This window comes from Miniopterus schreibersii (genome assembly GCF_964146895.1).
Source record: "Miniopterus schreibersii genome assembly, chromosome: 1".
NCBI classification, from domain to species: Eukaryota; Metazoa; Chordata; class Mammalia; order Chiroptera; family Miniopteridae; genus Miniopterus; species Miniopterus schreibersii.
Window position 1 is genome coordinate 79727090 of NC_138101.1, and position 26154 is coordinate 79753243.

A 26154-nucleotide genomic window follows, 5' to 3' on the forward strand; every position below is an offset into this window, starting at 1 on the left:
CTCTCAATTAGTGTAACTCTTAAATTTTATCTCCAGTATATTGGAATTGAAAACTAATTTTTTTTATATTAAACTGCTTCTTTTGCTACCTGAAGATGAAGGAAAAAGTATGAAAGTAACGGAATTCAAGTATGTGAAGGAATTATCTTCCTGAAAAAGCTAACTTTGTCTTGGTGAACATATGCATGCTGTTGTTATACAAATGTTCCAGTTTTGTTCCCCTCCTCCTACCTACTTTATTCACTCAGTCTGCCATATGGAGGGTTGTGTGTCGCAGGATGGATTGTGATTTGGACTTTTATGATTGATTCCTAATTGGGAGACTGGAGAGAGGGAGTAGACTCAGATAAATTTTTCAAGTAGTTTTTTTCCTTTTTATTTTTATCTTTTTAAATGTGTTTTATTGATTTTAGAGAGAGGAAGAGAGAGAGAAAGAGAGATAGGGAGAAACATCGATCTGCTTCCTGCACGCTCACCTACTGGGGATGGAGCCCACAGCCCCCAACCGGGGTATGGATATGTTCCCTGACCAGGAATCGAACCAGTGTTCTCCCTACATGGGACAATGCTCAACCAACTGAGCCACACCAGCCAGGGTCCTTTTTATTGAATTTATTGGAGTGACACTAGTTAACAAAATTTTACAGGTTTCAGGGGCACAGTTCTACACCATATCATCAGTACATTGTATTGTGTGTTCACCACCCCAAGTCAAGTCTCTGTCCATCACCATTTATCACCCCATACCCTCCTCTACCCATCCTCACCTCCCCCTGGCAATCTCCATACTTTTGTACTTATCCATGAGTTTTCTCTCTCTCTCTCTCTTTTTTTCTCTGTCCCTCCATGCTCCCCCCTTCCCCCAGTCAAGTAATTTGAAATAGTGTCTGGAATAGTTCTGCAATGTGTGAGGGAAGTAGGAAGGGTGAAAACATGATTTTAAGGAGAGTTATGGGCACAATAATGTATGAGGAAAAATGAACAAATTTGAGCCATTTTGAATTTGTTTTGTTTTTCCCATGAAGACTGGGAACCATGTAGGGTGTTCTTTTTTTTCTTTTTTTAAAATGTCTTTATTGATTTCAGAGAGAGAAATGGGGGGGGAGAGAAAGAGAGAGAAACATCAATAGGAGAGTCATTGATTGGCTGCATCCTGCATGCTCCCTGCTGTGGATCGAGCCTGCAACCTGGGCAGGTGCCCTAACAGGGAATTGAACTGTGATCTCCTGGATCATAGGTCGATGCTCAACTGCTGAGTCACATGGGCTGGGCTGGAATGTTCTTTTAATAGGATTTAAGCAAGTAAGATATCTTTAAATTTTTTCATTTTGTTTTCCCAAGTTTCCTTTTTGTTTTTTTAAAATTAAATTTATTGGGGTGACATTGGTTAATAAGATGATACAGGTTTCAAGTGTACAATTCCTTGATACTTCATTTGTATATTGCATTGTGTGCCCACCACCCAAAGTCAAATCTTTCTTCACCATATATATCTGACCCCCTTTACCCTTTACTACTCCCCCACCCCCTTTCCCTCTGGTAACCACTATACTGTTTTTTGTGTCTATAAGTTTTTATTTTTCTTGTTTTTTCATTTGTTGCTTTTAGTTTTATATCCAACATATGAGAGAAATTATATGGTTCTTAACTTTTTCTGTCTGACTTATTTTGCCTAGCATGATATTCTAAAGGTCCATCCATGTTGTCACAAATGGCAGTATTTCATCCTTTCTTATGTCCGAGTAGTATTCCATTGTATATATGTATCACATCTTCTTTATCTAATCATCTGTTGAAAGATACTTTGGTTGATTCTATGTCTTGGCCCCCATGAATAATGCTGCAGTGAAATAGGGATGCATGTATCTTTGCGAACTGTTTTTGTAAAGATCACCATGGTTATACAGTACCATGGAGAAAGGCTAGATTGGATACAAAAGATCAGTTAGAATGCTATTGCAGTAGCCAGATTGAACAATGATAGTAAATTGACTGGGATTCAAGTGTTGGAAGCAGAAGGAAACAAATTTCTATTATGTATGTATATATTTTCTGTTTTTTAAAAATAGAGGTATAATAATAGATATAACACTATGTTAGTTTCAGGTATACAACTTGATGATTCAATATTTGTATATATTGTGAAGTGATCACCACAATAAGTCTAGTCAGCATCTGTCCCATATAATTATAAAATTTATTTTTCTTGTGATGAGAACTCTTAAAATGTACTCTTCTTAGCAGCTTTCAAATATGCAATGTAGACATTTATTTTATAACTGGAAGTTTGTGCCTTTTGACCCCTTAACCCATTTTGACCACCCCCTTCCTTCTGGCAACCACCAACTTGTTCTATTTATGAGCTAATTTTTTTGTTTTGTTTGTTTTTTAGATTCCACATGTAAGTAACATCATACAGTATTTGTCTTTCTCTGTTTGACTTACTTCACTTAGCATAATGCCTTCAAGGTTCATCCATGGTGTTAAAAATGGCAAGATATTATTCTTTTTAATGGCTGAATAGTATTCCATTACATACATATTCATCCATTGATGGACATTTAGGTTGTTTTCATATCTTGGCTATTGTAAATAGTGCTGCAGTGAACATGGGGGTGCATATATATTTTTTTGAATTAGTGTTTTCATTTTCTTCTGATAAATAGTCAGAGATCAGTAAGATGACAGAGCCATAAAATATTGAGTCCCTCCCCTCCCCAGAGTGATCTATTATACCCAGGTATGTATGGTTCTCAATTCCCCTTGGAGACCAGGAGAGCTCAGTCCAACCCCTATTCATCTTTCTCTTAAAAGCAGCTGAATTTGGGATATACAACATAATGATACTTGACTGGGTAGGGAGGGGTTGGGAGAGAGTTGTTCTGCATCAGTAAACAAGGTGCATTGACTTTTATGTTGAGTGGTGGTGTAGACGCATGCTGATCAACCAAATAAACCCCTGTTGTTTTTGGTCGACCCAAAGCCCTGTATTCTGCAGCAAGGTCGTCATTACTGACAGCGTTCATTTCTGTTTGGGAACAGCTTTATCCAGAATGACAGCCACATTGCTTTCTGGTAGGGCCATGGGTTTGTACCCTTTGGTTGACTTGGGCTTGATCTGCAGTGGCATCATTGTTTTTAGGAATCCACTTAATTTAGGCTATTTTGCTGCTCCATTGTCAAGGCAACATCTCTTAAATTCTTACTTGATTTCAACATAAGGATTTGGGAAGTTTTCTAAGGCTGGCAGGGCTGATAGCAAGAATTCATCTAGATTCCTTTAGGTGAGTTTCTCATTCCCCAGTTAATCACCTTCATCATCATTTTCAACTCAATCCAGTACAGGGAGTTTGTCTCAGGGAAATTGCCATAAGGGGGCCAAAGCTCTCCTACAGCAGACATGACCCAATGCCAGAAAATGCTGAGGCCTTTTACTCATTCAATGGATTGAATATTTACAAGATAGACTGTAGGATAGGCTGAGCAATAAGATTGGCAGCTGTTGCCATTATTCTTTAACAAGTATTATGTGCCCCACCCCAAATCTCCCAAACTAGCCCCAAGTTCTAAAGATTCTCCTGATTCTGATCACAGTGGTTGCGGTTTTCCGCCTTTCACAGCCAATGTAGGCACGTTTCTCTGTAGGGGATAGAACCTATGTGTTCCCCTCTCTCTCCACCAGACAAGTCTTAGTACTAGTCTTAGTAATAGTTGGTCACAGGGCAGACCAGCTGAGGCTGTCAGCGTGGTAGAGAGTTGACAGTAAGTGTGGCTGCTGTGTTTGAACCTATTATTTACTGGTCCTCAGCCTGAAACTACCTCCTCAACTCAGCCTCATTAATAGGCAGTGAAGTGGAGGACCATTCATTGCTTTGTGACCATACAATTTGGTCAACATGTTGACTCACAATTCCCATGGACTTCTCTCAATTCCTGTTAACTAGCCTCACATTCTGTTTCTGAAAAGCTTTGTCTCTGTCAGATTCCATTCTTTTTTTTTTATCCTCACCCGAGGATATTTCTTCCATTGCTTTTCAGAGAGACTGGAAGGGGGGGAGAGAGAGAAACATCCATGTGAGAGAGACATATTGATTGGTTGCCTTCCGCAGGCAACCCAACTGGGGTCAGGGATTGAGCCTGCAACAGAGGTACATGCCCTTGGCTGGAATCAAACCCCGGACCCTTCAGTCAGTGGGCTGATGCTCTAACTACTGAGCCAAACTGGCTAGGGCCAGATTCCATTCTTATTGCCAAAACTGTCAGAACTTGTGAAGGGTTTGAGATTTCACTCTTCGTGCAAGTATCATGGATACTATTAGAAAACACGAGACTCTTGGGTTACATAAAGGATGTCATTTGCGTGGCAATAGCATTAGTTTAGAAAGTCAGCATTGTGCCAGATACCCATCCCCCATTTTTGTAGGATAATGGGCAGTAAGCCTTCCTTACCTTTGCCATGGTGTGTGTGTGTGTGTGTGTGTGTGATTATCTTTATTACACTGGACAATAAATAAACCTGTATTTTGCTTTCTAAGGAGACACTATATTTTCTAAGGCTGTTTACTATATAAATATCCAGAGCAAAGAGAATCAATTGTCTTTTCTTGCAAGATGTGCAAAAGTGCTGGACACCCAAGGAGAGTTGTCTCCGTGCACCTTGCTTTGGAGTTGGGAAAACATTTTTGATTACAGGTTCTTTCCTAGTCAGCTTTTAAAATTATGGTGAAGTAGAATCTTAAATGAGCATATAATATTAAACTTGTGGTATTTTTCTGACAATATTCTCACCCCCTTTTTTCAGTTCAGTTCACATCCTTGCTTTTTCTCACCTACATTACCGTATTTGCCTAACTGGTCTCAATGTCAGTATTGTTGTCCTGTCTGTCCTCAACACCTGTGCCAGAGGAATCTTTTAAAATGCAGATCTGATGATGTTACTCAATTTAAATTTGTTATTGGTTTCCCATTGCTATTAGGACAAAGTTTAAATTGTTGAGTAGTTGTGGAATTTCTCTTGTGCTAACTGCTGTCCAGTTTTTAAATGTTGACAAGTAAATTAAAAAAAAAAAATTAAAGCCATAAAGGCCAGTATTAGATAGGCTGTGACCTCTGCTCTTATCTTTTCTCTTATACTCTAGTCTGCAACATGCAGTTCTTTCTGCCTTGAATAATTTCCATATTTGCCTCTTATACTTCTATTCATCCTTAAAAACCTACCTCCTCCATAAAGCCTTTAAGTGAACCCATCTCAACCTAGTTTGATATCTTTAATTTCTTTTTTTAAAATTTTTTGTTAATCCTCACCTGAGGGTATTTTTTCCATTGCTTTTCAGAGAGAGAGTGGAAGGGAAGGAGGCAGGGAGAGAGAGAGAGAAAGATAGAAACATTGATTGGTTGTCTCCTGCATGAGCCTGTACCTGGGGGCAGGGAGCGAACCTGCAACCTAGGTACAGGCCCTTGACTGGGAATCAAACCTGGGACCCTTAGGTGTGCAGGCTGACGCCCTAACCATAGAGCAACACTGGCCAGGATTGAACACCTTTAATTTCTAATAAACTGTGCATGTGTCATTCTTGCACTTACCTCATTGTGTCCTAATTATTGATTTTTTTTTTCTGATTTGCACCCTTATTACATAAAGTATAAGCTACTCTTATACTTTTGTGACCCCCTTCCCTTCACACAAACACCAAATCTTTAGGAAAGAAAATTGCTTTGGAATTAAATCCATTAAAGTGGGTCATGCTTTTAATTACTTTTAAGATATTCCCTGTTTTGAGCCTTGAGGATATTAATTTTCTTAATTTTGAAGGGAAAGATAATAATCATTGGAAAATAGACGTGATACAGTTGTATGGTCCAACCTGTATATGATCCAAGATATATGGGCATCATGTATATTATTTACTATGCCTGATGATATTTTCTTGCTTGTTTATATTAAAATACAGACGGTGGACATTCATAAAGAGAAAGTGGCTCGAAGAGAGATTGGTATTTTGACAACAAATAAGAGTACATCAAGAACTCACAAAATAATAGCACCTGCAAATATGGAGCGCCCTGTAAGGTATATTCGGAAACCTATTGACTATACAGTTCTGGATGATGTGGGCCACGGTGTCAAGGTAAGCATTTTTATATTATATTAACTTAAAGTAACTTATTTATCCAGTAAATATTTTGGATAGCAAAATGATTATAAAGATAATTTTCTTCAAGAATTAATAGATTTTCTTAGCTAGTATCTAGCATTACAATTTTCATAGAACATTTATTTAATATTAGTTATGTATTATACCAAACTTGGCAGAGTTTTACCTGTGGAATAGGCTATGTTCAAGAAGCTATTAAAACTTGAAATGGCTGTTCATAAATTGAGCCATTTGAATCCTAGACTAATATTATAAATTTGTGTTGTCATTCCATGTTTTCTTTTACTACTGAATGAGTATTTAAAAAAAGATTTGCATGCTTTTCAAAATTGGCTTAGAAAATAATTTATAAATACTTTAAAGTTTTATTCTTAAATATGTATATATATATTAGCGTATTTGTGTGGATGTAATTGTAATTGTAGCAACCTAGGAGAAATAAAATTTACATAATTTTGTTCTGTACCATTCCCAGCTCTTCATTCCCCACCCACCCCAACAGACTTTTGGGAAAGAGATTATTTGTTGTCCCTGTCCATTTCTTAGCATAGCAGAATTAATTGCCCTTGAAGGATAACTGTAGCCTGTCACCTCTTTTGGTATTTATGGGTCATTTTGCAAGCATCTGGAATGACCTGAATTCTTTAGCCATCTCTGCTTGGGGTAAACTGTTCCTCTGAAATTTGACAGAGAGTTCTTTTCCCAGAGAACCATTATTTGATTTTTTTCCCTGGTCTTCAGAATATTTACAATCATGTTTAGGAGTCAGCTAGAATCTTGAAGCTTTTCTTAGCTGGTTCATCTCACTGGTGCTATTACTGATTCTGAATTATCTGGGATTCCTGGTCAAGAGGGGACCTTTATTCTACCCTTCTCTGAGACTGTTAGTTAGACTCTCCTTTGCTGTCGTGCTTGGAAGTTATATGTAAAGTTGGACCATTGTGCAAATGTAGAGGAGGCTACTAGTTTGTTTCTTGTATTTTTGCCCAAGGATGTGGCTAGAAGAGCTTAAATTGAATTTTAATTTAAGATATTTTAAACTAGATTGATCTATAGGATTTGGATTTTAAGAGCCTGGGAGAACTGTTTTTGTATTATTAACTTGTCTTTGGATTAAAAATGACATGTATACCTTACACATGTATATGCAAGTGTGCATACACACTCACTCATGCATTTACTCACTCTTACCCACTTCTTCCTCTTTTGCTTAATCTTGATTTTTCTTCCTACCAAAGCAATATACACTCATAAAAAAATTCTGTCATCATCTTAGAAGTGAATATCCTTTATTGTCCCTTCACTAATAATTGTTTAATACATAGTACTTACTAGAGTATAAGATGAAACCACATTTTACAAGGAGATTTTGAGTGAGAATATTCAACTACATCATATATGTATAAATGGGAAGTGTAAACATAACACAGCATGATATATATTGAAAGTATATAGATGTGAGTTTTGGCAGTCTACTTTTTGGTAGTATGAGTATTTGAGACTCAGGTTTTTAAAAACTTAAAAAAAATTGTAGTAAAATAGAATCACGTAACATTTACCATTTAACCCTTTCAAGTGTACAGTTCTGTGGCATTAAGCACATTCATATTGTTATACAGGCTGTTTTAAAAGGTGTTTTTTTAAAATTACAGTTGACATACCATATTATGTTAGTTTCAGGTGTATACCCTACTAAGTGGTCATCCTGATAAATCTCATACCCGTCTGACACCATATGTAGTTATCAGAATATTATTGACTGTATTCCCTATGCCATACTTACATCCCCATGACTGTTCTGTAACTACCATTTGGTGCTGCTTAAACCATTCACCTTTTTCACCCATATCCCCAACCCTGCTCCTATCTGGCAACCATCAAAATGTTCGCTGTTGCCCGGCTGAGCATGGCTCAGTGGTTGAGCATTGACATAGGATCCAGGAGATTGTGGTTCGATTTCCGGTCAGGGCACATGCCTGGGTTGTGGGCTCGATCCCCAGTAGGGAGCGTGCAGGAGGTAGCCGATCAATGACTCGCTCATCATTGATGTTTCTATCTCTCTTTCTTCCTCTCCTTTCCTCTCTCTGAAATCAATAAAGACATATACACACACACATATGTGTGTGTGTGTGTGTATATATATTTTAAAGAGGATTTCTAGACTCTGTTTATTCCGTAGTTAAAATCTGGCTGAGGTATTCCTGTGCCTAGTAATTTTGTTTTTAGACTTTGAGGTGTTACATCATTTTTCTGAATTTGAAGCAACCTGTTATTTTGAATTTTAATATATGCAGTACTTTTCAAGTAATGAATACTCATATTCAGGCATTTATTATCCAGTAAAGTCTTAGCTTTTGTACACTGATGTATTAAAGTAGCCTTACATATCATGTATTATAGTATTTGTTTTCAAATCAAAGTTTATCATCTGTGATTCAGTTGGATTTGTTCCATAGGATAAAATACAGAACTAAGAAATTATTGCGCCTGCATAAGATTGGCATAAATGAGTGGTGGTTTTCTTATGAGTATATTAGTCTTTTGAAAAATACATGATACACATGGATATTTCCCAGCTGCTTATGATTATCTTTTTCTTTACAAAATATTTGAAATAATGCTGGGTAAAAGCTTATTAACATGGATTGAATAACTGTAAATGTAAACCTGTCCTAATAGATATAACTTATTTAGAATTAATTTCTACTTTTTCCCCCCTTTTCTTGCCAACGTAAAGTGGCTAAAAGCCAAGGTAAGAGATATTACTTATCATTTGACCCATAGTTTTACCTCTATATTGATAGAGGCTGCAGAGCCACTAAAATTTGAAAACTCTTCCTATGTCTGTCTGCTTTTTTCCCATAGGGTTTACATAGATTAAATATACTCAAACTCAGTACAAATCAGCTACATTTAGCTTGGATGTGTTAATATATCAAAGATATATTGACATCTGCATTTATATAGGAACATTAATTTTGCTAACATTTATTGCTTTGCTTATTTTTTGATAGTTGCCTTGCTTTTATTGACTTATAATTAGGAGGTTTCCCAGACATCACACCGTGACTTTGTTACTGAATTGTTAGGATAGAGATGATTTTTCAGATGAATATTTTAGCCAATTGACTTTGAGATCTGTATTTATATTCATGCACACATTTTAAAAAATTTTGGGAAAAGCAGTATTTGCAGATAAATTTGATCTCTGTGAACATGTTTAACAATAAAATAATATATAAAATCCAGTAATCTCACCTGTATTTTGCCATAAATTGGTATGAATAATAGGAAAAGCCAAGTGCAACTGGTTTCTTAACTTTTTAAAATGTAGAACCAAAGTCTGTTGTAGAACTGTCTGGGAATCCTTACTTCACATTCTGATATTAAAAATAATAATAATCCATTGTATCAAAACACCAAGAGAACAATTTGATATAAAATGAAAAGCTCTTTTTCCTGCATTTTAGCATGGAAATAACCAGCCTGCAAGAACTGGCACACTGTCGAGAACAAATCCTCCTACTCAGAAACCACCAAGTCCTCCCATGTCAGGCCGGGGAACGTTGGGGTAAGAATCCAAGTACATTTTATAAGAAAATTCATATGCTAAATAGGAAAAGATGATTCTGTGACAAGTAAGTATATGGATCCTTGCTATGGACCCCTCTCAGTGTGATACTACCTTTTACAAATTCATTTTGGTTCTTATTTCTTTGAACAGAATCCAAAATCAATCAACTTGTTTTATAATATTCTCTATAGAAGTCTGTACTAGACAAGTTCTTTTGTATATGTAAAAATAAGCATTATTTATTTATGTATTAAAAAAGAAATTTGACTTATGTTTCTTTCAAATGAAATGACTAGTGTATTCATTCCCTATGGTACTTTAACATGTATTTACAATATTTATATTACAGAAGTTTGAATAAGTGGTCTATTTTGTGTAGTTCGGCTTGGTAACCTGCAGCTTTTCTGTTTCCCCTATTACTTTCCACCTAAGACTTAGGAGCTCTTTACTTGGAATATTTCTAACTGCTCGTGCTGGTAATCTTAGGGCCCTTCATACTTGAGTAGCTTTGTGAGAAGGCCAGTTGGAGAAGCAAAAAAGATAACAGTTGATGACTTCTTCCTTCTCAGTTCTCAATGCAATAAGATTATTCTTCTTTAATGCTTCTTTAGACGGAATACTCCTTACAAAACCCTGGAACCTGTTAAACCTCCAACAGTTCCTAATGACTACATGACCAGTCCTGCTAGACTTGGAAGTCAGCATAGCCCAGGCAGGACAGCTTCTTTAAATCAAAGACCGAGGACACACAGGTAATCCTTCAGGTTGAGCCTTTGACCATTTGAGAGTGGGGTTTATTGACTGGTCACAAACCCTATACAGTTGCTGAGTAAAGTACTACAGTGTTAACACAGAGTACAAAAGTTGAGGTAATAATGTTGTAAAAATATTCTGTTTTTTAGATTTTTAAATATATTTATACTATAAGCAGATTGTTACTATTTCTTCCTTTTGACAGAGGTACAGATGTATATTTGGATATAGGCTAAAGAATGTTTTTTAAAAGTCTTTTTAAAAAGATCAAGGTAACTACTCTGAAATATAGAGTATCCCCCAAAAATGAAAAGGTATATGCGCTTAACAGCTGATAGCTCAATTGATGTTTCTTTCTTTTCAGATTTAACCCACTGGAATTAATAATTATTCAAAGTGTGTATACCTTTTGGGGGGGACACCCTCTATTTTTGGATAAGAAATTATACAATGATTTAAACTTTAAGAGTTTGGGAGAAAGAAGACCTAGCTTAGATCTGAGGAAGAATTAATTTAAGAGAGTTGGTACACTCTAGAATGTGTTATTGTATTAATTGTTTTTTAAACGTTTTAGAAATCAGCTGCTCAGTGGATTTTTAAAAACTTGGTTTTGGAACATAATGTACATTTAGAAAAGTATATACTTTATTAATTATGTAACTTAATGGGTTAATACAAATTGAACACACTCATGTAACCCTCACCCAGCTCAAGAAAATGGAGTATTACCAGCAATCCAGAAGTCCGCCTTAGGCCCTTCCCCAATTGTTACCTCTACCTTCTTCCCCCCAAAGTAGCCACTTCATTTTTAGGCACTTTTATAAAGCCAGACAAGTTTATTGTATACCTCAATTTGTTTCATTCTTCAGTTTTACTTCTCACTTAATAACTTGGGGAAGAACCTCTCCTTACCTTGACTTTTGGGTTGGTATATTAGAGGTACAACTTAGCAGAATCATTTTTTCGGTTCAGCTAAAGAGGGTATCTGGCTCTTAGATGCTATGTAATTGGCATTTGTTGTTGTTGTTGCTGTTAGTAAATAAATTGGTATCTGCAGCTACTGTATCAGGCCAAGTTCAGTGAGGACCAAAATTGTTCTTTTTTATGTTTGTTATCGAATTATTTGTGTTAAAACATGGTTCTTCTCTATAGTTTAATTATTGTCAATAACCAGTTATTAAGAGTTACTTCATTAGATACTAGGGATATACTAATAAGATATAGTTCTTTTTTTCATAAGCTCATTCTGTTAAAACAGGGATCGACAAACTTTTATAAAGGGCCAGATTATCAATATTTTAGGATTTGTGGGCCATATTGTCTCTGTTGCAATTACTCGGCTCCCTATCGTAGCGTGAATGCAGCCATGGATGACACACAAATGATCGATTGAGGATGCATTCCAGTAATATTTTATATCTGGTAGTGAAGTTTGACTCCCATATGATTTTAATATGTCATAAAATATTATTCCTCTTTTGATGCTTTTTTAAATAACTATTTAAAAATGTAAAAAATGTTCTTGGCTCACAGGTCATAAAAAATCAGATCATGGGTCAGATTTGATTTATGTGCTGTAATTGGCCAATCCCCATGTTAGGAAAAAGCCAAAAATTGTAGAATAGGATAATTAGTGTCGAAATATTCATGTCTGTGATGTACTGGTGGCAGAAAGTAGAGTACTTGGCTTGAAGGAGTTAAGGGAGGTCCTCACATTAAAGCTATTTTTGTAATATAAACAGCTTTCTTTGTTTTTCTTAACATGTGATGATATATTATAGAATGATAATCTTGGAGAAAAAATTTTTTTATCTAGGTAGTGAAAGTCTTTGCCCTGTTGAATTTTTTTCTGGGCCTATTAGGCCAGTGATGTTGGTTTTAAAGTATAATATGGAGCCTATGACTACACATGCATATATGTACATTTGCATACATGTACATGCACACATACATTACTTACTAAAAACAACTATATAGTGTGAGGTCCTATACCTTTAGCGATAGTAAATCCATAGGAATTTGAATAGTAAGGAATTGTTAAAGTTTAACAGTATTGACTATTCTAGAATGCCTCACACTGAAACCTCACTACTCCCTTTTTTTTTTTGCTCATTTTTGCAGAAAATGTCCTGTTTTATCACCACTCTTTGAGATGAGTGGAGGTTTTTATACTATTTCCTGACTAAAACTGGTTAAACTTTTAATTTCCATAGCATCTTGTATACTTTATTTTTTTTAAAGGATAGTTTATTGATTTCTGTTTTAGAGGGAGAAGGGGAGGAAGAGAGTGAAACATCAGTTGACTGCCTCCTGCATGCCCCCTACTGGGGGTTGAGTCTGAAACCCTGGCATGTGCCCTGACTGGGAATCCAACCAGCAACACTTTGTACATGGGTCTACACCCAACCCAGCCATACCTGCCAGGGTAGCATCTTGTACATTTTCTTTTGTGGCATCTATCACACTGGTTTTTTTTGTTCTGTTTTTTTTTGTTTTGTTTTGTTTTTTAATCTTTATTGATTTCAGAGAGAGGAAAGGAGAAGGAGAGAGAGAGAAACATCAATGATGAGAGAGTTATTGATTGAGCCCACAACCCCGGGCATGTGCCCTGACCAGGAATCGAACCCCGATCACCTGGATCCTAGATCGACGCTCAACTGCAGAGCCACGCCCGGCCGGGTTGTTTTGTTTTTAAATATATCTTTATTGATTTCAGAGAGAGGAAGGGAGGCAGAGAGAGTTGAAACATCAATGATGAGAGAGTCATTGATCGACTGCCTCCTGCATGCCCCCTACTGGGGATCGAGTCCGCAACCCGGGCATGTGCCCTGACTGGGAATAGAACCTCAGTCTCCTGGATCATAGGTCCATGCTCAACCGCTGAGCCACACCCGCCCGGGCTATCACACTGTTTTTTAATGTCTATTTTTCCATTCTTAATTGTGAGCTCCATGACACCATGGTTCATGCCTGCCTTATTTACTGCTGCTGTTCATAGCAGGTTTTAAATAAACCCTTGTTGACTTGTATATAAGATTTTACTGGTCATTTCTCAATAGGATGATCTCTTCTGATAGTTTTGAGTACTATATTAAGGTTATATTGATTTCCAATAGATTGAGTAGAGTGACACACAAGAACCACAGTGGTTAGAGCGTCAGCCCACACAGTGAAGGGTCGAGGGTTTGATTCCTAGTCAAGGGCACATACTTCGGTTGCAGGTTCGATCCCTGGCCCTGTTCAGGGCACATGCCAGAGGCAACCAATTGATGTGTGTCTCTCACATTGATGTTTCTCTGTTTCTCCCCCACTCCCTGCCCCGCTCCCCCTCTCTCCCCCCCTCCCACACTCTCTAAAAATCAATGGAAAAAATATCCTTGGCTGAGGATCAACAACAACAAAAAATTGTATTGAACAGTTTCTAAAATTTCTTTACATATATATCATAAAAGGAAGTAGTTAGTGGCTTTGAGTTATAATTTTGGGGGGTAAATCACTAGAATTGCTTTTTTCACAATTTTTTTCTTTTCTTTGCAGTGGAAGTAGTGGGGGAAGTGGAAGTCGAGAAAACAGCGGAAGCAGCAGTATTGGCATTCCCATTGCCGTGCCTACACCTTCACCACCCACTATTGGACCAGGTATATTATTTATTAGTCTATTTTGATATGTGGTAGTATTTATGAGCTTGATTATGGAAGCCTGAAGTAATTTAGTTATATTAGATCAAATTATTTATTAAATTTATGTGACTGTTGGTAGAGCATAAATGCTAACAACAAATTTAAAAACATTTTTGGGTTAGTCTTTACACAATCTTGAGGGTTTTTGTTGTTGTTTGTTTTTACCAGCTGTTTCTCTTTACATATGAAACATATCGAATAGCTTTATTGAATAACTTTTTGGTACTTTTGCTTTAGAAATACTTGTTTTGGGCATAGTCAGGAATGATATTTATTATTTCAAGAACAAGCCAATATTGTTGTTACTCCAACCAAAGGTTTAGTGTCTGTAATGTGAATTATGTATCAGTAAGTTTTGATGTTGCCTTGTAGGCCTAGTATCTCAAGTCGTGTTAGTTTGTTCTGTGACTTTGCTATATTTATGTTTGATATTCAATACTTATTTCAGTAAAATACCATGAATATAAAATGGGATTAAAAAAGGAAAAGTTCTTTTACTTTTTAGATTGTATAGAAATTTAAGATATCATTGCAGAGCATTAAATTAGTCCCTTGATTTTTAGTAAATGAAATGAAGACTTTGTAGTGTGAAAAATATGCATTTTACAAGTAAGAATGATAATTGATACTGTTAAGGAATATGTATTAGCTTTTCAAGGATGTTGTTAAAAAAAAGAAAAAGCTACTTTTAAAAACAGGCATATTTTTTATAGTTAATGCAGGTGTGAACTCAGTGACCTCTTTAGCTCGTAAAATTCTTACTTAATTGAACATGCTTTACATATGGGTGTGTGTCTCTCTCTCTTTTTTTCTTCTTTCCAAAACATTGTACTTTCTTACTGTTTCAGAATGTTTAGTTCTCTTTCTTGCACTCTGACCTGAATTATAAACTATTTTATTAGAAAACATTTCTGTCCCTCCTCCTTCTGGAGCTCCACCAGCACCACCTCTTCCACCACTTCTCCCAGTGAACACTGTGATAGGTGAGATTGCATAACCATTGGAGTGATTTAACTTACTCTGCATAATTTATAATAAACTCCTCTGTTAGACTTCTAGCTTTTATACTTATTAGGTTGCAAAGGTTAAAGTGTTAAATCTAATTTACACTAATTTCTTCTAGTGAAAGGCCTCTGAAGTTACACACAAAACAAATATAAAATAACTTTCTCTGTAATATGAAATGTTTCTATGCTTAGTTTATAACCAATTTAATGTGGTTTGTACTTGTTTGTTTAGATTTTTCTAGGGAAATTATGGCAGTGATTGTTCAAAAAAATTTTTTTAATTAGTAATGTAATCTTTTTAAAAATGAAACTTGATTTGGAACTCCCTGGTATATACAACAGTCAAAGTATTGGAGTGAAGGTGGGGCACAGGAGGAAGAAAAATGGGAAAGAAAATGATGTGTGGGAAGGGGTGCTTTGAGGCTTCCCAAATTGTGTATCACAACTTGAAAAAACACTGAGAGAGCCCAGTATTTAAGGCATCTGAATAAACCACAGAACATTTTTTTCAGTAAAATATATTTAAGTTGTTCCCAATTTGAGGGTGATTGGATAGAGCATATAAGGAATTCCAAATATAGACTCCACATAAAACCATTCAGCCTAGAAATACAAAATATCATTGATCTGGGTAGAAATGGATAATGAGGTGTTTCAGATACTGAGAGCTGAACTTCATAGTGTGAAATAAAGCCGTCTAGCAACATCTTTTCAAAACATTTGCACTTGTACTCAAAAGGGGCAAAAAGAGGTAATAAAAGACCCTGATAATAGAAGTTGTTTACAGAAAGTCCATGTGAAAAATTCCCTCAACATAATTGATAATCAAGAAAATGAAAATTAAAACCACAGTGACATACTATTTTATATCCACCAGATAGTTAAAAATGAAGTTCCTAGTACCAAATGTTGGTAAGGATGTGCAGTAACAAGAAAAAGTTCATTGCTGGTCTGAGTTTATTAGTTGATACACTCACTTTGGAAAGTAATTTGTTAGCTAGTCACATTGAATGTGTTTCTATCTTAGATTTATCAATTTCATTTCTATATATTTACCCCACAGTACTGGTTCTCAAAATATGGTTATGGGACTTTTGGGGGGTGCCAAGATCCTTTCATGGAGTTTTTAAGGTCAGAACTATATTCATAAGACTTATTTGCCTTTTTTATTCTCATTTTGGTACTGTGGAATTTTCCAGAGGCTACGTGATAAAACCATTACTTTGACAGCTAATGGAATGTGTATTTGTGTATTCATGTGTTTTAAAGATACATCAGTTTCAATTTCTGTTGCCTATTATTATAACCCACCTCAAGAAAGCTTTTTGACGTTCTTTAATTTTAAATAGTGAACCCCCTAACACCATGAAGTTTAAAAGCCACTGTCCTGGAGCAGTGGCTTTCAGAGTGACCCCCAGAACAACAGCATCATTACTGGGGGAATTTGTTAGAAATGTGAATTCTCAGGGCCCATTCTTGACTAACTTAATCAAAAACTCTGAGGAATGGAGCCCAGCAATCTGTATTATAATAAGCTCTCAAGGTGCAATTCTCATCAGCGCTGAAGTTTGAGAACCACTGTTCTACAGAAATTCAAGAACCGTATTTAGGAATGTTCATAGTAATAGTATTAATAATAGCAAAACTCTAGATGTAACTGAAATGTCCAATAGTAGAATGGACAAATACGTTGTAGAATGTTTACATATAAATATAGCAATAAGAATGAATGATATGTTGATATACTTATCAACATGGGGAAATTAAAAAAAATAATATCAAAGGAAAAGAGCAAGCCAGCAGAATATGTAATCACTTTATTATAAAAATTTATAAATTTGCAAAATCTCTGCATATTAAGATTCTGTGTCTGTGATTTCTTTTATAAAAAGCTATATATAGTAAAGAAAGAGAATGTTTAACACAACCTTTTGGAGTTTGGGATCCAGAAGGGGGCATACAGGAAATTTCAGTGATACTGGTAATATTCTATTTCTTGGAGCAGGGTATTTATCTTATTTTATTTTGTAAAATTATGTATTTATATAAATAAGTTATATATAATCATTACATATAATTATATAACACATGCTAGCATATAACCATATGCATATATGTATAATTTATATATATAACATAGTTATATATCAGTCATACACTCTTTGATATTATGGTTTATTTTATAATAAAATATTAAAATAAATGTAAAGTCATAGTTTGGAACTGCCAAATAGTTGGTTTTTGGTTTTAAATTATCAAGAAAAACAACTTGGATTTCATACACTTATACAGGTAGAGAAATATGAAAATCATTTTAGAGAGAATTCTATTAAAAATGGTTATAGGGTTGACTCTTGGCTTTCTAGAAAACTTAGCTGTCCAAAGTTACTAACAAAAAGCTTTTGAATAGAATATTATTTTAAAAATGTGTTTCTATTTAGAAAATGAGCGTGTGGATGATTCAAATAATTAGTGACTGCCTATGGCTTGGGAGCTCCAAAATGTTAAGTTATTAGCACTTTTAATGAACAACCTCTGCTGTTTAGTTTTATCTAATAACTTTTATGACCTCTAGGGAGGTTAAATTAAGCAACTGAATGAAAATAAACTGGGATGCTGTCTTTTTACTTAGTCATGGGTAGATGTTTGGGTCAGGCAAAAAGATGATACTATTAATCCCAAAGTATCCTTTGGAAAGTATAGTTAACTTTAGAGGCTTTGAACTTGATTAACCTTTTAAGTATTAAACTTTTGAAATGTTGGTAAACATGACATTGAATAAAATTTTAAGTATTATTAATACTTTAGTAAGTTTAGATATGCATGACAATTTTATTAAAAAGATTGCTTTGGGAATAGTATGGAAAAAAAACCTTCCAAGTATGGAGAAAGAGAATAGATTTTCTACAGAAAGCTACCTTAAAATGTCCATATTTTACAGAATCTAAAATTTTTTCCAGTTTTGTCAGTTACAAAAAAAAAAAAAAATTTTTTTTAAGTGATAGGGACAAGTATGTTATTCTTAAATTATGGAGATACACAAGAAATCTGACATTATATATAAGAGCTTTGAAACTAGAAGGCATACTTCTCTTAAAAATGATTCTACGATAATATGTATTGATAACTGCTAATACAATAAACACTCAAATTTTAGTACAGTATGTGGAAAATATGCTTAACTGTTTAAATTTTATGATATAACCTGGATTTGGCTGGATAGAAACTTATACTGTGCTTCTGAAGATTTGGCAATGGGAAGGAAGAAGTTTGTAAACCAGATATTAATATACTCACATTTAAAAACTGATGCTTTCCACTTCAGACTATCTTTTGGTACTTACTTTGTTGGAGAGACACAATTTACATATAAAAGCTATGTGTTCTAAAATGATACAGAAAATAATTTATACATAATATTAGCAAAATACTTGGGATTATGCTAAATTAAAAGGTTTAAGAATATTACTTTATTTACTTTTGAGCTTTCCACACAGTATCTGTTTTTCCTTCTGTTTGTAACTTCAGAGATAGACTATTTGTGTTTTGACCTTTACTTTTCTCTTTATTTTTTGCTGTGGGCTTTAAAAATAATAAATATTTCTTACTGAGAGTCCCCCTCTCTTTGTTCTGCTATTGGAGGTGATATACAGTGCTCAAATTCTTTGTTGGTTGCCTTTGACTAATACTTTTCAGCGGCCCCGGGCTCAGCTCCTGGTTCCCAGTATGGCACAATGACCAGGCAGATTTCTCGACACAACTCTACCACTTCCTCGACATCTTCTGGTGGATACAGACGAACTCCCTCTGTGACTGCTCAATTTTCTGCTCAGCCTCATGTTAATGGAGGTCCACTTTATTCTCAGAATTCAAGTAAGCTTGTGCTTTACAGGCGTACAGCACCAGTGAGCTCCTTTTGAAGGAAATTACTTGAAACTTATTTTTGCCAGTGATAGACAACAATTGAAACCATACTATTTCATATTTATTTTTGCTTTAGGAAGTTGTTTCTTGAATCATACCATTAAAAAAATAATTGCCTATCACTTTCTCTTAAATAATTCAGGCTTAGTGTACTTGTATACTAAAATTTAACTGATGCTTTAATATGGTATTTTTATTACTATAAATAGAACTAGAAAAGAAAAACACTGAAATTAATTAAGCTGAATTAATTTTTATTGGCATATTTGAGGCTATTTAATAACAGTAAAATTTAAAACACCGTGATTGTTTTTCTTTAACATAACAAAATTGCTGGCTATCACTTTTAAGCTTGTTAACTTATACTGAAATGAGTTTAAAACCATTAAAAAAACGTTAGTGATGTTTGCTTATTCTGTCTCTAAATAATTATAACAGTGGGGAGGATTTTAAAAAATTTCTTGGTCACCTCAAATTGCACATCTCAACACTAACTGCAATCAGTGTTAAAAAGCTAATAAGATTAGAAAACAGATTGGGCATATAATGTCAGGAAGTTTGAATTGCTTGGGGGTAGTCATTAATTTCACTTTCTGTATCAAGATGCTTCAAAAAGGAAAAACAGATAAATAGATCTGAAATGAGCCTATTGTCCAATATTTGTTACTGGCTTGGAGGGTGATCGCTGGGACTAGACTGAAACACACTTTCCCCACATAGATTTTGTAGCTACTTTCTAGAGTTGCATGTTCTATTAGTTGACTTAGAAAACACTGAGTAAAATTGGTAGTTAAAGAATAGTCATGGGGATATAAAGTACAGCCTAGGGAATATAGTCAATAATATTGTAATGATTATATATAATATCAAATGGGTACTAGATTTATTGGGGTGATCACTTCATAAGTTATATAAATATCTAATCATGTGGTTGTAAACCTAAAACTAATATAATATTGTATGTCAACTGTAATTTAAAAATAAAAAAGTATTAAAAGAAAATTTAAAAACACTGAATACTCCCATATTTACATAGGAAGTTGGTTTAAGTTCTTTTTATTTATAATGCATGTTCTGAACATGTATTTTAAAGCAGAGCTGGGGGAAAGTTATCTTACTTGTTTTTGTTTTTTGTTTAAATTTTAGAGTTAAAAATTGTATTATAGCAAAAAAATTAAAAGAATTGAAAACCACTTTAGCAAAAATGTCAGAATTCACAGATAATCCTGAAATTTATACAGTCTTTTTCTAGACTAACATTTTCATCCAAACTATGAAGGAATTTTACCTCGCATTTTCCTTGGTCTCCTTTAGTAGTAAAATGTAGCTAGGGTCTGAATATTCCACAGATTATCTGATTATTAACCTCACTAGTTCTATGAACTTTTTTCATATTACACTGCATTTTTAGATCCCATCTTTATGTTATTTTTTTTCTTTTCCTCAGTTGGACGTTTAATTTACTCTGCAAATAGGGGTGTGTGTGTAGTTTTAACAGTACTTGGGTGGGTGGGTTGCTTATTCGCAGATAAGACATTTTTATTACTGACTGTCTATCTTTTGGATATGGTAAAGTAAATTTAGCTTCAAATTTTAATATATTATTATGTGTTGTCAAATTAATTATCCTTCCATCTGAGTTACTGTTGGTGTTGTAATAGTAGATGTAAATGTTTTTAGTGTTTTGATGTGCATATTTCCTCTTCTTTCTCAATGTGTGGTAATGATCAGTATCTTCACAGCGAAGCTTTTCTTTTTCTTTACATACTAACCAGCATGGCTAGTTACTAAGGGTTGTTTCTAGAAAAAATACTTTAGGTTTGTGGGAGTTTTTTAAAATAAAAAACTGTAACATTTTATTCATTTAAGAGTCTTCTCTGTACAAAGTTTCAGAATGAACAAGGACCAACTCTGAATTGCATGGTATTTTTAGCCATACAATGAATATTAATTACTTTAAGGTATTGCTTCTCTGAACACTGAACCTCTTTCCAATTTTTATTCTTACCAGCAAAATTTTTAACTTGGAATAATTGAAGCAACCTTTCGATTACATGATCCTTGGGAACCAATAAATTGTTTTTTCTCTGTCAATTAGTGTCACTTGTTGTGAACCAGTAAACTGAATTTTGTGACCTGTTCCTATTGACTTTTTGGAGCAATCTTTGGCAATTACTGTCTTGTTAAAATGAGACAAAGTGGTAAACATGTATATTTACTTTTAGTTTGTTAATAATTTTTAATACATTTGCTGCCCACATGAGCATTTGGTATTTATTTCTATAAATTATGTCCTCTCCAGAAAGAAGTTGGAATATTTTTTCAGCTACTAATGATTTGTTAAAAATTACTTAAATGCAAATAATTGCATATTTTAAACTATTCTTAGATCAGGTTTCTTTTTATCAGAACAGTGATAAAAAGAAAGAGGATCACTTTTTTTTTTTTTGAGGGAGATCTTATTCCCTGAAACTCAGCAAACAATTAACATGGTATATGGAGCACTCTTATTCCCTAATACATTTAGGAGTGATGTCCTTAAAGTTGTCAACTTAGAGAGTAGTAATAACCTTGTTTTACAAACAAGCTTTTTTTCCCTGGAGAGCTGTGTGTAAATTTATATATATGTATATCTGTATATATAAAGAACTGTCTTTAAAGGAAGCCTGCGATTAATGTAGGTGTTTATATATGGAATAAATAGCTATTTCATAACATATTTGGGTTCTAATTTACATTACCCTAAGCCTATTTGGTTATAGAAATATGGCAGAGATACAATATCCTAGAAACCTCTTACCAGTATTTCACTTTAAACTTTTTTTAAAGTCTTTCCTTAGAATTTGAAGTTTTTATTGCATGAAAGTGAATGTGAGGGTAAATTTAAATTTCCCCAAACAATATAATTAGGATTAAATTAGATGTATTTGTTTTTTTTAATAAAATTAGCCAGTTGGCTAAACAACTCAGCTTTAGATTTTCTTGTGTGTAATGAACTTGAAGGTTCTGCAGGTTTTTGTTTTTGTTTTGTTTTGTTTCATTTGCAAACTGTTCTTTGCATACTTATGTTTGTGGTCCTTGTAACTGACTTCTGCTTTTTGTTTCCTTTTCTTTCCTTTATTTGTTTTACTTCCCCCATACTATGTGTTGCTATCAGTTTCTATTGCTCCACCCCCTCCCCCCATGCCTCAGTTGACTCCACAGATACCTCTCACAGGCTTCGTGGCCAGGGTGCAGGAAAACAGTAAGTTTGGAAAAACTGAGCTATCAAAGGGTATAGAGGCTGTCTTCTCTAGCATGCATGGCTGCTGAGTCATCATTTTCCTTACTCTTATTGAGAAGCTAATCTTATCTTGAAAATAGGTGCAGATATGTTATTGAAACTGAAGAGCACGATCTTTAGTTTTTTCTCTTGTGTGCATGATTACTGACCTCTATATAAATTTCAAAACTGCAACTTTCTTACGTATTTTCATTACCTTAAACATGAAATCTGATCTTTACAGATTCTTAAGGAAAGTATAATCAAACACAAAGGAAACTACTAGCTTCCAATAATTATTAGAGGAATTAGTTAGAAAGAAAACATTTGGTATTCAGTTGCTCCCAAATGCATCTATAGATTGTTACACTGTGAGATTTAATTTATAGCTTAATTGTGACAGGTGTGTTTTGTTTTTTTCTTTAGTTACAAAAAATATTTGGAGAATGCTTTGTAGCTTTCCTTAGATTTTGATACATGAATAGTTTTTAACAGGTTCATTGTTAGGATAAGAACGAACCTGCAAGAATAAGTAAATTACATCCATGATATCTATTCATATGAGTGATTGTCATTATAGAACCCTCTTCATGTTTTGTCTATAGCTACATGCAGGCCCATGAGGATTATTTAGGAATATGCAAATCTGTCATTTTTTTTTAGGGCTTCTCTGAAGGAAGGTCAGAGAGTTTTGGAAATTCTTTTAAATATATAGATTTATATTACTGGCTGATTAAGGTTCTGGAAGATGTATAATCCTAGTTACATGATCATAGTGAATGTTATTTGGCAAAATGAAGAATACCACTATCACAAATTTTATTATGGCAAAATAGCTGTTGAGATTAAGATGGTAAGGTGGTCTAGTAACAATTTGCTTTATTTGGGACCATCACCATCCAAATAAATCTCAGAGTTGTTTGAATAAATGTGTAACCCACTTGATCAACCCATCTCCCAGGAGAATACATTGTGGCAAATTCCATTGTTCAGCTTTTGCTGACCCTTTTGTGTTATTCTACCTATTTCCTCCCTTCCTCCCGTCAAGTATTTGTTAATTTAGTGTTATGTGTTAGTCTTTGGGAAGAATACAAATAGTCTCAGACAAAGTCCTTACCTGTAAGAAACGTATGATTTAATGGACATTTTATAAAACACTGCAATTTCAAAATTCTGAAATTTCTGAGTGTAAACCAACTTTGAAATTTGTTTGAAAACTCTGTGTTTAAGCATACATAAATAAGTGAATCTTATTTAAAAAAATAAAACAATAAGGGTAAATTGCCGGTCTTTAATACTGTAAGACAAGTTTAAAAATTAAGCCAGTTAAACCTTTTGAACTGCCTTACAGCCAAGAAATTTTAGGAACTGTTTAAAAATAACCATAATGAACATTCATTTAGTAGGTGCAAAGCTCATTGGTAACTTTAAATAGAAATTCAGAATTAATGTACATCATTCCAGGCATGCCTGGCCTTTGCTAAGGAGCCCATGGTACTAGTTTAGTTCTTTTCACTATCAGGTGAGCTTGAGTCAGTCATTCTCCTTGTGCTGCAGGATGCACAGCTTCATTTGCCATCTATTTGCTTTGAAAGTATATTAGGAAGATTGGTGAGAAACTATGTATCATCAGCATCTTATACGTTTTATGAAGTACAAATTTTTATGTGTTCTCTTAAATATTTAGTTTCTTAAATATTGAGTTCTGCCAACTCAAAGCTGGTGTTAATGAATGCATGTAGCAGTTAACCTACTAATAAATGTATTTCAGTTTAAGGCATTAAAAAAGTTATCAGTGTGTTTAGAATTAATATCAGAAAGCATTTTTGAATTAACACAGGGTGCTAGATAAAATGTTATGCATAGAGAATTAGGTTGACAGACCCCTGCCCCTGTGTATATGGTTTGAAGATAAGTCAGTGTAGATTCACAGTAGTTCGACATAAAGACAATTGAGTGAAAACATTAAACAAGTAAGTTATGTATAAATCAAGAGTAAACACAATTTAGAGTTTCAGGCAAACTATACACATTAAGCCAAATTAAGGATATGAGAGCTATGGCTCTTTGATGTCAGGATGGTTTTGTGCCCATTTTATTCTCCTCTCAATAATAATAGAAAGCGTTAAGGGTTATTTATGGGCAAGAATAAAATAAATCCAAGCATTCAATGGAAAAATAAATTGTAAACCCATCAGAATGAGCATTGTCACACAAGACTTGTTTTCTGGTAGCCTTTTTCATTCCCCAACAGGATAAAATAGAAATTCACAGAATTGAAGCGGAAATAGGGCTATTATCTGCAAATGTTTTAAATCTTTATCTCTTGGTTATATTTTCAGCACATTATTCCAAATGGGGTGGAGTAAACTTTGAAACCTGTATTACAGATAGATTATGACTGCTTTTTTTGATCATATAAAAATAGCCTTAGAAATTGGCATTTGAGTTAGTATATTGGTATTCTGAATTTCTTCCCTGCAGATATTATATAATTTCTGTAGTTTTATCAAAACATTTTCATATGTCTTTAACTTTTAAAGAAATGTGTGGGTAAGAAATTTAAATTAACACTTAGTTGTGTTTCAGCTTTGAATTCCTTAATGTTGGGAGCATGTTACCTGGTGTCATAATAGTTCAGTGAACACAGTTCTAGCCTCAACATTTTCCCATTTACACTTTTGATTATTTAAATCACACACAGCCATATACTACAACCATCTAGAATTGGAGGTATGCGTTGGTTTTATTGTTTTGCATGATATAAGTTACTTTCTGTGTATTTGTTTTAATTACTTTGTTACCACAAAACTTTATTTTTAAAATTTTTGTTGTGGATGCATTCTTAGAATGGATCTTTAGGATCTCTCCCTCGCCTCATCCCATGCTTATATTTTACTAGCAATAAGGCAAAAATGTGACCTTGCTTTCTACATTTAAAAAGTTGATTATGAATACAAACATTTTTAAAAATACTGATAGATTTTCTACTAGTTTGGAATTATTTAATTTTCTATCATGTTAAAATTTACATGAAAGAATAGAAAAACCTATATATAGAAGCAGACCTAATACCACCAACTTTTCTTTTTTTCTCCATTAAAACAAAAATATCCACCTACTGGAGACTTACTTCTGGGTAACTAAAGATATTTAAGCTAAAATCAGGGACATGAATATTCACAATAAATAGTTATCAAACCATTAATGTAATGTTATTCATAACATTTACTGTAGTCCAAATGACAAAAGTGACATAGGCTTATTTAAGGAGCTAAGCTAACTAAAGAGTGACATTTGTTCTGACCTGAGCCTTGGAATAAGGAAACTTTAGTCCTAAAACCTTATAAAAAGAGATGTTGTCTCCAGCCTCCTACATCCATTGATTTGTTGTACTTCCTAATACCTTTATCTTTAGTTCATTTTATTATAACAAGTTGTTCTTAAGAGTAGTGGAAGCTTTAACACACCAAGCTTTTCTAATCATTGCATGTTTTCTTATAGTGCATGCTTTATATGAATTAGAGCTTTCTTAAATTCTTTTAATTTATGAATTTCCATTTAGTCTTGCTTCTGATTCAGATTATCTGAATTTTTTTTAGTTGCTGATAGTCCAACTCCACCACCACCACCTCCACCAGATGACATTCCCATGTTCGATGACTCCCCACCTCCACCACCACCTCCTCCAGTGGATTATGAAGACGAGGAGGCTGCAGTAGTTCAGTATAATGATCCATACGCCGATGGGGATCCTGCTTGGGCTCCCAAGAATTATATTGAGAAAGGTAAGGTACAG

General features: G+C 34.3%; 1 protein-coding gene across 5 annotated transcripts in view; it reads left to right on the forward strand.

The window, feature by feature from the left end:
* ABI1 (abl interactor 1) overlaps positions 1-26154 on the forward strand; it is a 93569-nt gene that overhangs the window by 62274 nt on the left and 5141 nt on the right. The window contains exons 3-10 of one of the 5 annotated variants that reach the window (XM_081162970.1): positions 5952-6128; positions 9626-9726; positions 10341-10481; positions 14020-14120; positions 15065-15145; positions 18866-19042; positions 22251-22337; positions 25958-26143. In XM_081162970.1, coding sequence (XP_081019096.1) covers positions 5952-6128; positions 9626-9726; positions 10341-10481; positions 14020-14120; positions 15065-15145; positions 18866-19042; positions 22251-22337; positions 25958-26143 — 1051 coding nt within the window. The remainder of the gene's footprint in view (positions 1-5951; positions 6129-9625; positions 9727-10340; positions 10482-14019; positions 14121-15064; positions 15146-18865; positions 19043-22250; positions 22338-25957; positions 26144-26154) is intronic. The other 4 variants (XM_081162972.1, XM_081162971.1, XM_081162973.1 and 1 more) reach the window with 4 other exon arrangements.